Source organism: Oryzias latipes, chromosome 22, assembly GCF_053564925.1.
Source record: "Oryzias latipes strain Hd-rR chromosome 22, Olatipes_Hd-rR_3.1".
NCBI classification, from domain to species: domain Eukaryota; kingdom Metazoa; phylum Chordata; class Actinopteri; order Beloniformes; family Adrianichthyidae; genus Oryzias; species Oryzias latipes.
Window position 1 is genome coordinate 16,507,404 of NC_136258.1, and position 11,733 is coordinate 16,519,136.

At 39.9% G+C, this 11,733-nt stretch overlaps 2 protein-coding genes across 2 annotated transcripts in view; one reads left to right on the forward strand and one right to left on the reverse strand.

The window, feature by feature from the left end:
* The window catches only part of exd1 (exonuclease 3'-5' domain containing 1), a 59,010-nt gene extending 47,650 nt beyond the window's left edge, over positions 1-11,360 (reverse strand). The window contains exon 1 of the mRNA XM_078941073.1: positions 11,236-11,360. The gene's annotated coding sequence lies outside the window, so the exon portion shown is untranslated. The remainder of the gene's footprint in view (positions 1-11,235) is intronic.
* On the forward strand, positions 1,420-8,320 carry syndig1l (synapse differentiation inducing 1-like). The gene is made up of 4 exons (XM_004082336.5): positions 1,420-1,762; positions 3,019-3,497; positions 6,787-6,924; positions 7,539-8,320. Exons 2-4 carry the CDS (start codon positions 3,090-3,092, stop codon positions 7,695-7,697), a joined length of 705 nt encoding a protein of 234 aa, XP_004082384.1. The 5' UTR covers positions 1,420-1,762; positions 3,019-3,089; the 3' UTR covers positions 7,698-8,320.
* Positions 11,361-11,733: the final 373 nt, after the last annotated feature.

Genomic DNA, 11,733 nt, shown 5'->3' on the forward strand with positions numbered 1-11,733 from the left:
ACGGTGTCACAACTGGCTGCAATATCAGATAAATCATAACCTGCTCTGCATTGGTGCAAGCATTCTTCATGATTAGGTCTGAGAGCAAAAAAAAAAAAAAACTCTTATAAAGTGTGCGTCTGGTACATAGTGACATGGTGCCTAAATATAGAGAGGAAAGTGGAGCAGAAGAAAGGGGCACAGTAAGAACCATAAATATTCACAGTCCATCTACAGAAAGCAAGAGAACGCTTGGTCTTTGGAGAGATCCTTTCTTCGCATAAACTGTGCTAAATGTGGCATCTCTGAGCTCTACTGGGTTTTTGCCTCACAGCTTGCTTGTTTTTGTTTGTAGATCCTCATTTTCAGAAATGGGAAATGTCTATCCTCAATCTTCCTACCGTGACAAATAGAGAGGGAAAGGGAGAGGAAAGAGGTTAAAGGTTCCATTCCACCCTCCATGCTTACCACCCTCACCCTCTCTTCTAATATACTCGTCCCCTGAGGGAGTGGTATCCATCACACAGACAGCGGGGCTGTTATGCCACGTTGCTTCGTGCATGTGAACACAAGGTGACTCGAGGAGCGTGACTGCCCAGTCTTATAAATGCAGACCCATGTTTCCCCCATAAAGTATCCATCAGCACCTTAATGTATCTCCCAGTGAAAGTGCCAGAGCCAGGGCTTGCACATTATTAACTCCAGTCAGTTTTATGAGCTTATGAGCTCCGTCTGAACAAGATATGTGTTCAATGTTCTCTGGCTGTATATCAGTCTTTTAGTTTTTGTCATCTAGCATCACAATCTTAAAAAAAAAATGCTTTTAGAGAGTCCACATGGCAGAGACCTCTTAAATGTGATGTGGTGCAGTTATCTCTATTCCAGCAAGATCAGAACTGGTTAATTTTTCGGGGTGAGATTGGCTGTGTCACAAACATGTTTGTATAAGAAATGCATCCTTATAGGCGTTATATAAACCATGTTTACAGGGTAGAATTGGAGCATAATCAAAGGGAATTCAGGTGGATCAGAGCACATCTCAATGTTTACGCTCAAGCTAGATTAATGGGATTTGTCTAAACATTTCATCAAAAGTAAATGTGAGATGAATTTTAACATGATGATCTATATTCCTGGTTGTGTTTAAACCCTGAGGCTTTTAATGTTTATATGTAAGATATAAAGGAAGAATACACATTAGATTTGTGCCTGGTAAATGGTCAAAATGACACCTAAGCTGCATGTGACGTAAATAAATAGCAGAAAATATGTCATAAAAGTCTGCAAAGCTGCTCTTGTGCTGTAAAGGACATTTCAGTAGCTTTCCCATGAGCCTGATTTCATATAACATTCGCAGTTCATGATAAGCAGAATAGATCCCATGGGTTGTAGGCGGTGCGTAAAAAAAACGTGGACATTTCAAATCCCTGCTCGGCAGCAGAGTTTTACAGCGCGCCACGAATAGCCAATCATTTGTCTGAAGTCATCTCAGCTTCTGTCCGACTTGTTTTGTTTGGAGCTCAGCGCGACACTGTGCGTAAAATCAACCAACACCAGGCGCAGCGGCGGTGCCATGGCATCTGTGCGAAGTCCAATCTGAGGCGCACGGACTACAGGGCTTTTTAAACGCGGATGTTTGTATGCTGTGCACCGATGGCAGTTTTGCCCAAACTGAAAATGAGAAGTGCGATGCTGGATCGCTCCTTTCCCATTCCTCTCCATCGAGCGAGTTGCGCCAGGGAACGATGCTGAGCGGATCGAAGCGGGGAGTTGTCTTCTACAGGTAAGACTATTGTCAGAGCTTTCCCCCCAAAATACTCATATAGCAGCTCTCTTACATCCGAATGTTTTTAAGAAAGAGACATGTAGAATGATCAGGAGTATATTCTTAGTTTTGCTCTTTATGTGAAGTAACGTAGGCTGACCAAAATAAAGGGAATTGTGTATTTTTTGTTGTTTATTGCGTGCATGCGCATGTGTGTGTGAGAGAGCCCCAATAAAGCCAGAGAACAGACAGACAGACAGTTTACTTATGGTCATTAATAATTGTGGAGTCTAAGTATACACTCAAGTGTGCTAAGTGCACTTTTTCTAATGTGAAATGAATTATTTGTGCATTCGAGATGTGATTTTCCTTGTGTAATGTAGTGTGTAATGGAATTTCTTGTTATCTGGACTGTGGCTCAGCCTCGGAAGCTTGCAGGAATATACACAGTGGTGAAAATGCTGAGCTTAAGTCCTGTTTGTGTGTGTTTGCGCGGGTGTGTGTGTGTGTGGGCTCACTCAGCCACTGGCCCACATTAGTCATGCTTCTCCAGAGCAAATCAGTAGGAAATCTACAGTGGGTTCAAAAAGCTTTACTTTTTAATACTTTTTTATTTTTCTAATGTCTACAGATGCATTCTCCTCTAAATAAAAATTAAGTATTTTGTAACAATTTATCAAGCTGATTCGGATTTGACCTTCAGCTGCTTCAGCATCTACTATCTAATTTCATTATTAGTTTGCGGATATCAGATTTAGTTGCAAGATTAAGCAAGCCGGGCTGATTCGACTGGCTAATTTGCAAAACAAACCTCCCATTTGCTGCCACAAATCTGGAAATACTTAGATAACACCACCTTTCATTGGCAGAGTGCCTTTCAATTTTCTCTCGGATATTTGTTTCCCATTTGTTCCATTCGACAACTGAATGTAAAACTAGTCAAGAAGATCAAATGGCAGACATTTCAAATCAGTATGCAAAGGCTGTGTAAAGGATGCATTTTCCTGCAGGTTTATATGAAACTAGGTGTGGGAGATGAACAGCTGAACATACAGCAGATGGTGCATTTATTGCTGCTTTTGCTAAGAGTTTGTAGGAGGAATCCTGATTGCTGAATCAAATCAAGGTACCCCTGCAATGAATTCCCAAATCGCATTACGGCCAAAATGTGTTATTTTGGGATCAAACTGCAGCTGCATGAGCAGCATGGTTTAAAAATGACTGCATGCATTTTTGATGGTGTTTATTTTAATTGACTTTTTTTTTGTGTCCAGCTGTAAGACCATCAGTAAAACCTTGGACTTCACCATTCAATCTCTTTATCAATTCAACTTTTTTTAAAATCATGGAGAGCCTCAATGAGCTTCAAAACCCCCTTCTCGACAAAACCAGCAGGAACAACTACCAGGGTTACCAATGCGACTACCAGCCCTACCAGGACAGTCTGATCGGCTACTACTACACGGGAACCAGCGGCACGCATAAATCTCAACAGTTTCTGGATGCAACCTCTCTTCACATTGCTGTGGAGGCCTTTTACAAGCCGAACTTAATCATGTACAAGGACGATGTTAGCCTCCACAGCAAGGACTCAAAGAGCGAGAGCTTTGAGACCACATTCACAGAGAATAAGGACGCTGCGACGGATGCAATTTCCACCGAAAACACCGACCACATTGCACAAGGAGAAAAGGATGTGAAGATCCAGACTGTGTCGTATGAAGTGGAGGAGGATCAAGGTCCAGAGTATGAGGTCAGAGGTTCCACCACCGAGGAATTGGTGGTGCTTATTACAGTATGAGGTGGTGTAATGAATACTAAAAGGATTTAAACTTCAGCTTTGTGGTAGTAGAGGTAGTTAAAAGCGCAATAATTACTGGAGGCTCACATTTTAAGAGGAAATTCAAGCTAGAAAAGATGCTTTTCACAGTGATTATGATATAGAATTACTTCATGAAATTAAGGGCACATCAGTTCTTGCTTGTAACTGGCAGTGCCACCTTTCAGTAGAAAATGATTCATCGTGCACTGACTGCAGTGTTGCTTATTATTCAATATGCTGCCACTATGATTCATGCTCATTTCCCACTCTTTCAAAGCTTTCAAATTTTATCCGGAGTGGAACTGTGCTTTTGTTTTCTTATTGTCACACATCAGATTTTATCAGTCCAAGCTCTTCCTAGACCACAGCTCAGTCTGAAAAGAAAAAAGGAAAAGAAAAAGCAAAGAATCAGTGAAGTGGTAAAAATCTAATTTCAGTCTGGGAAGCTTGTGAAATGCCCCGTGCTCGGAGCTGGCAGAAGAAAAAGTATAGCACTCTAAGTGGATGATGATTGTGCCAGCTCCTGTCACTCGGAGGCCCTGCAGATGGATGGAGACATTGAAGCAAGCGCCATTAATGCCATAAGTAATGCTGGGCTTTTAGGGTATTAAATGGAACTTGGCTGATTCATGCCCGGTGTAGCAGGTAAGCCTGGAGCCAAAGTTATTTTATGTCAACTCAAAGGAGAAAATGATCCTGATGAACAGAACTTTGATGAAAAGCTGGATTTCTCGCTCAAATTTGAACACCTGCTATTCTTACTTCCCCTCTTATATTACTGCATGTCAGTTGTATGATTTATGTCTCATTTGAATTTTGTCAGTGCAGATAAGGAATGCTTTACGGGTTGATAAATTGCAGCAAATAAAGCATTAAGAAATCATGTCAGAAAAATCAAGATAATGCAATATGGGTTTCAATCAGGCCTTGAAATCTCCACGATGGCTCGTGTTTACATTTTTCTGGTACAGCAGGCTTGGTGTACATCCAGCAACCCAGATGGAAGAAATGACAGCTTGCCTTTATCAGTAGAAATCTGACAGGTGCTTGACAGCAAAAGAAGAAATTGCTGGTGACAAAGTAGCAAAACCTTGTGCATGATGCCCCAACTAACTAGCTACATGGCTCTGTCGGTGGATTTCTGTGGAGTCCACTGGCCCCTCCAGACACTAATGAGACCTTGGAGAGAGCTGTGACAGGGTTGTTAAAGGCTCAGTCCCTCAGTGGGCTTCATCAGTTATAAGGGCAGACCGGACCGGGAGTGCATCACCTGCAGTAGACTTGCAGGCCTGTCAGCAAGGCTGAATGCACCAGTCATACAGGTCTGTTATGAGGCTTTGCTGCAGAGATAGCAGGAGATTACTCTTGTTTGTGCTCAGCATTTATATGATGTCATCTCAGGCGGTTGTGACCAGCTGCTGCTTTGATTGATCACACACTGTTGCCGAGGTGCACAGAGTTCAGGAAGTAGATAGCATGGAGCTTTGCAGAGGTGGGTAGTAACAAGTTACACCAGCTCAAATATTTTTACATTTTTGTAAAAATTGTTCTCCTGGAGTTTCTTGAAAATTTATACCGTCTACTTGGGTACATTTCTGATGCATAAATTACTATGTTTAATTAATTATAATGAGTTTTAGTCTTTTAGTTTTCTCTTTTTTTAAAGACTACTTTTTATTCCAGTCATCAGTGAAAATCCATTGTTTCCATAAATTGAAAACGTAAATCAATTTTTTAATACTTGTCCAGAAATTTTTAAACATTTGATCAAGATTTTTTATATATTTTTCTGCCCTGTTCTTTATTAAAATGATTCAAATTAAGACCAAATTAGATAAATTACTTGGAAAAATATTAAATTGTAACTACTGTAATTCTGTTGTTAAAAGTTTTTTCTTTGTTTTATTAGTTGATTTGAAGTTTTTTTCTTTTTTGTTGTTGTTGCATTCCTCTAGTGTTGACCCTTGTGATAACTTCAGCTCTGAACTGGAGTGTAACTAATAAAATGAGTTGAATGGGATGTGTTTTAGACTTCAAATTAGATATATATAGATATATATTTAAACTGTTAATTCTAAAATTGTTCCTCTTTTACAATTGAGTTAATAATTTGTTTCCTACATTTTTACTCCTTGAGTAAAAAATGTTTTTCTCAAAACAAGGGTCTACATACTCTCTTAATATGAAGTTTTTGCAGTGTACTTATTTAAAAGTATAATTTATGACTAAAATACTCTCTTCTGAAGCTGGCCCCACCTTTATGCACATTCCTTTGACTCAAGGTTTCCAAGAAATAACCTTATAGCTCCATCTGACCAAATTAGATCATATAAAGTGATTTAATTGAAACATAAGACACTACAACTACATCTTTCTTTCTGTCCTTCGTTTTGATAGCTCTTTAATCACCTGCAAACTAAAGTCTTTATTGATTTTTGTTTTGTGCTTTCTTGAACCCCATGCCATTTTATCAATCCTGAAGGTAGCAACACTAACAAATGAAACCCATTCTCTGTGGAGGCAATTTGTAGGGGCAAACAGTTTTTAGTTCTCCTGAAGAGTTGAGGGAAGTATGGCCACCTCCTCTTAAAGGTCATGCACGCAGTCACATTGCTGCTGTTGCTGCAGGCTCGATGGGCTCATGTTGTCTGAATGGCATTCAAATCTATCATTCATTAGCCTGCTCAGCCCCCGTGGCCTTGAGAGTAAGCATCAAGGTGCAGCATTGAGAGCTTGTTGAATTTTTTTTTTTTTTTTAAAGCAGGATGTGGATTTTATTGAGGCAGAATGGTGGAGGTCTATCAGACTCCAGAGGCAATTTAGTACATAAATGACACTGTCTTATTGCTTTTTCTCCTGTCACCTCCCAATGATGGAACAATCTGTTAATCCTGCGTTATCTGTCATGCCGTTCATGGGTGTTGACAGAGGAAACAAATCCTCTCTAGCTGGCTGAGCACAGCCTGTCCTGGTTGGTTGTGGAAACAAGGGCACAGAGCACGAGTTGTTGCACCACACCACTTTGAAGATGCTCAAATCTGATTATGTGCACATCAATCCTTTTTTTTTTTTAATCGTAGACGTCAATATCAAAGGCTCATATTTTTGTCTCAATCTGGAATGGAGATTTGTTTATCTAAAAATATGCACGTAAACAAGCTTTGCAGGCCGTCTTCCACTCAGAAACCTAATTATTTGTTATAAACACTGTTTCTTCCAGAGTGACAGCTCCAGCGATAGTGAGAGTGAAGACAACTTCCTCACACTCCCCCCTCGTGACTACTTGGGCCTGGCGATCTTCTCCATGCTCTGCTGCTTCTGGCCGCTGGGCATTGTCGCCTTTTGCTATTCTCACAAGGTAAAGTCCCACTGAGCCCAAACCTGTTATTAATTCTGATTGCACTGCAATATATCTAAGGTCAGTGAGCACAAGCACTCAGACAAGTGCTACAGCAGCCCATTTTCCATCCCATGACCCTCTTTGCACTTGCTTTACACGACTGACTGCAAATTCAGCCCATTTGTCAGTCATCTGTGAACAGAAAAACACTGAGGTCTTAATTCACATCATGGTCCATCTAAGCACTGTGCCTCAGATACATAATGATGTATTGCTGCAGTGCCTAAAATAAGCTCACAGAGCTGTTAGATCCCACAGACTCTAACACCCCATTTAAAAAGTTCTGCTAAATCTTCCCAGATAACTACAAAGCAAATTTTACTCGCAGAGAGAAAATGAAACGTCTAAGGGATAAATAAAGGCCAAGCTGGTTTATGATAGGAAACCAAAACAACCGAACAACACATTTGTCACTGTCAGAGGTATAATGGTTTAATTGCCATGGTAACTAATGGCTTGCATAAGAGGATTTCTTGTTTTCTCTCTTTTAACTGTGGATCGACACCTACACATACACTCTTTGTTGATGAGTAACCCACCAAGCGATTTTATTTTCTGCTTTGTTTCGTCAGACTGGCAAGGCCATTGCTAAGGGAGATTTCTCCAGAGCAGGGATGAGCTCCAGAAGAGCGCTATTTCTGGCTGCTTTGTCCATTACCATCGGAACCGGGATGTACGTGGGGGTGGTTGTTGCCCTTGTAGCTTACTTATCCAAGCCTGGACATGTATAGCACTGGGGCTTGTTATTCAGGAGGGGGAGAAAAAGAAAGAAAGAAAGAAAGGTGGATCTGTTATCCTCTCATGAACATGTATGTCTTGGGTTTTCTACTAAAACAGACCACAGAAGAAGAAAATACGCTTCAAGGATGAACTTTGATTCTAAGTTAATCCAGAATGAATCTTGGTATTTTTATTTTTATCATTTCCACCTGAATGTTCTACCATACAGGAGAAAAAAAAAGACTGTTAAATAAATAAAAAATTCTTCAACACATGATCCTCATGGAAAAACCGAACTCAGCAGCAAAAACAAAACCTACCTTTTAACACAACAGTAAATTGATCTTTATTTAGCTTCATGGTGAATGAATTATCTGTGTCTACAAATCCAAACTGTGCATTGTTTTACCTTGTAAGTGAATTTCCTGAATAATAGCAGGCTGTTTTGAGTCATAATCTATGGAAGACGTAAATTAGACAGTAATCTGGTCAATGAGACGTGAGAAAAAGAAAAAAATACTAGGACAAAAGACTTCAAGAGGGTAGCTTCAAAGCTGCTGAGCAGTGGACCTGAGGGTTTTAAGTGTCTGTAGTGTACTGTACTTTTACTCAATAAATATGTTTGGCATGAGAACTGAGCCATTGTCTTTCACTCCCATTTGTCACAGTGTTTTCAACAGATTTGAAACTGGAAAAAAAAAGTCTTTCAAAGCTGAAACAAATGAAACAGTGAAAAATAAGAATGAGCAAGGCAAACATCTGAAGTAGAAATATAAAACACCACCTGCTGAGAATAATTAGGGATATTTATTACTGAGCTGCTTATCGCTTGCTGTCAGATAATGAAACACTTATGTTCAGAAGTTGTAATTTCTCAAAACAAAAGAGGAGATATGTAAGCTGGTAAGCCATTACAGTAAGAACAGAATCCACACTCAGTTTCTGCAATTATGTAAATTATGCCATTTTTGTTGGAAAACAATTGTCCTTCCATGTTAAAGTATTTAATGCAGTCAAGGAATATATCAGTTTAAAACTGATTTGCTTATGTTAAACCTATATATATTAATATATTTTTTATTCTTTTAAATAAAAATCTAACCTTCAAATTACACAATAAAACCAGGCTACTCTGCTGTACAAATACGCCATTATCTACTCTAATAACTTCCATTGTCATGCAGTGTTGACTCAAGCATGACCTTCTGAGAGGGCAACTTTAACATTTACCTCAAAAAACGACAGAAAAAAGTCAGTTACCGGGACAGAAATCATAATTTATGTCACATTTAAAAAAAATTAAAATAAAAGCTTCAATCATTATTTTCTGAGAATAATCTTCAAATGTTGGAACTGGTTTCATCCATGCACAGGATGGCAGGGGAGTCACAAGAAGCTTTTCAGACCTACCTAATTCTTTTTTGGGGTCGCAGGGTTGCTGGAGCCTATCCTAGCTACTGTTGGGTGAAGCTGGGGTACACCCTAAACAGGTCTGTGATATAAATATTTCATAAAATCAGATCAAATAAATGAGATTAAATAGATAATACATTGAAAGTTTAAAGAAGCTGCCGTCACATAGGCTATAAACTGCCACAAACCACTTTTGCATTCATTTAAAGCATTCAGTATTTTTGAGTGTGACATTCTACCATTTGTGACCGATCATTGAGCAGCCTGAGCAGACTGCATCTCTACTAAAAGAGATTGGAAGGGAGTCCTTCTATGTGTGTAAACCAATAAAAAAATGTTATTTTATACATTTTTTTGGCTTTAAAAAAAAGTAAAAAAAAAAATAATAACACTGTGTGTAAATGAGAATGGGGTCTCCAGATTTTCTCTTAAAACTGCTGTCTGGGTTTTAAAAGCAGGAACATAAAGACTCCCAGACTGACAGGTGTGCCTCTGGAAATCCTGATTAAAATGATACCTGTCATTCTACTGCATGAAAGTGACGGGCAAGGACGAGTTTTTTCCCCCTCAGAATATGAATGCAGCGAGAAGTTAGACTGTCTATGCAAGAATACTTATTTTACTGTTGTAGAATGAAGTTATGTACACATTGGGTATGTGTGGCGCATTTGAGAATTCGCTGAATGTGGTTTCTTGAAAATGCTTTTAGCATTTGATATTTACACTGGACTGTTGCAACCCAATACGAGCACTCACAGTTGGAAGAGGCTTAGTGTTGAAATGTCAGAGTGGTGCAAATCTCGTGACTCTTGCTCCAGGCTTTTTCTTTCACACATCTGTACCAATAAATAAAAGACGTATTAACAACTATTATTAATTTCTCCTTCATAATCACATTTTAAATAGTTGGCACTTCCTTGTTTTGAAAAGGACACTGCCCATACATAAGGACCAATGCAAAGTCTCTGATTGGTCAAATTTTTACTGGTTTGAATATTCTGCATGCGTTCAGTTGCTGCAGGTTTTGTACATAGAGCCTGCAAACGGGCGTACAAACAAGACTTATTAACGTGGAAGCCCAAAACGTGCAACTGCGTGCCTTCACATAGACTTTTCATTGGAAGAGGTTGCTGGAACGTGCGTTTCCGAGCCCGGTGTGAACTCAGCACATCGGTTTTGCTTATAACTCCAATGTAACAGTTCTCTGGTATAAACATCATTTAATGTTTGTGGAGGAGTTTATCTGTTAAGCCCGTCATGTGGTCGTACTTCTTAAGGTACATTCACATTGGCCGCGCCGACTCACGTTTAAGCGGCCACTTCCAATGAAAAATCTATGTAAATGCACGTTCACCCTCTTTTGGGCTTCCGCTTCCAGATCTCTTGTGTTCATGCGCCGCTATGCAAGTTCTTAAGTCCATTCTCGGGCTCTACAAACAAAATGGGCGTCCATTAATCAAAGCTGCAAGTTCAACCAGTTGAACTATTCACTGCTAAATCCCGAAACGGCTGAACGGTGACCAATCAGGGACGACTCGGATTCGGTAGTGAGGTGTAGGTGGTGGCTTTTGCAAAACATAGACTTGACAAAGGTAAACATGATCACAAAGTAGAAATTAATAATTGCGGTTTGTGCCCGGCTGGAATTATGACACCATGATGTATATTTATAGGCAAAGAGCTTTGAAAGAAAAATCCTGGAGAAAGACTTGTGACATTTGCATTGCTTTGACAGTTAATACCGAGCTTCTTCCAATGGTGGTGGACAGGCGCTAGTAAACAGTCAAAAAAAGAAGAAGAAGAAGCTCCTCCTCCCGCTCCCTGCTTGTCTGGTGTGAACACCGCCTACTAAATGTGAGTTCATGAAACCATGTTTGGCGCATTCTTGAATGTGTAACATGTGCCCGGTGTGAATGTAGCTTGAGAAGTGAATCACTGTGTGATAGACTTAAAAAAGTAGGCCTTTGACCTCTACAACACACAGGTGCATTTGTGTGTCGAGAAGGGAGAGGCGTTCTTTATGTACTTTGCAATGGAAATTTCACCAGTTGAAAATGAAAGATGAAAAGTAACATGTGTAAAGTCAGTAAGATGCAACATGTAAGTACAAAGATGTGGTTATGAGTTAAAGCTCACCTGAACTATGGTGAGGTCCAAAAGAGCAAATGCTGCTTCACTTGAGAACATGGGTGTTGGTTGGTTCACTTGCAACTTCCTCTCAGTTTGAAAAGATTTCTGGACAATCCAGTGGATCAAAGAAACCACAGCTAAAAAAAAAGTAAATGATGTAAGCACAATTCACTAGAATTAGAAAAAAATTACCACATGGTCAATCAAATAAGTGAAAATTAATGAAAAAGTTGGAAGTATTTGTTGGCATTTACAGTGTGGTAAGATGGTGCATGTCATGGTGCCTCTGGCAGTCTCTCCTCACCTTCCCCTCTCTGCTCTACCTTCCTGATTGGACCCAGCTGTGGAAACTCACCTCATCATCTACCTGCCTCTACGTTGCCTCTTTATAGACATAATCCCACTAGTATCCACCTGGTTCCAACATCATCACGAGCAGTCTGATCACCATCAGCTCTCCAAAGCCTCCAGCCACGCCACAACTCCAAGCCTCGCCACAACTCC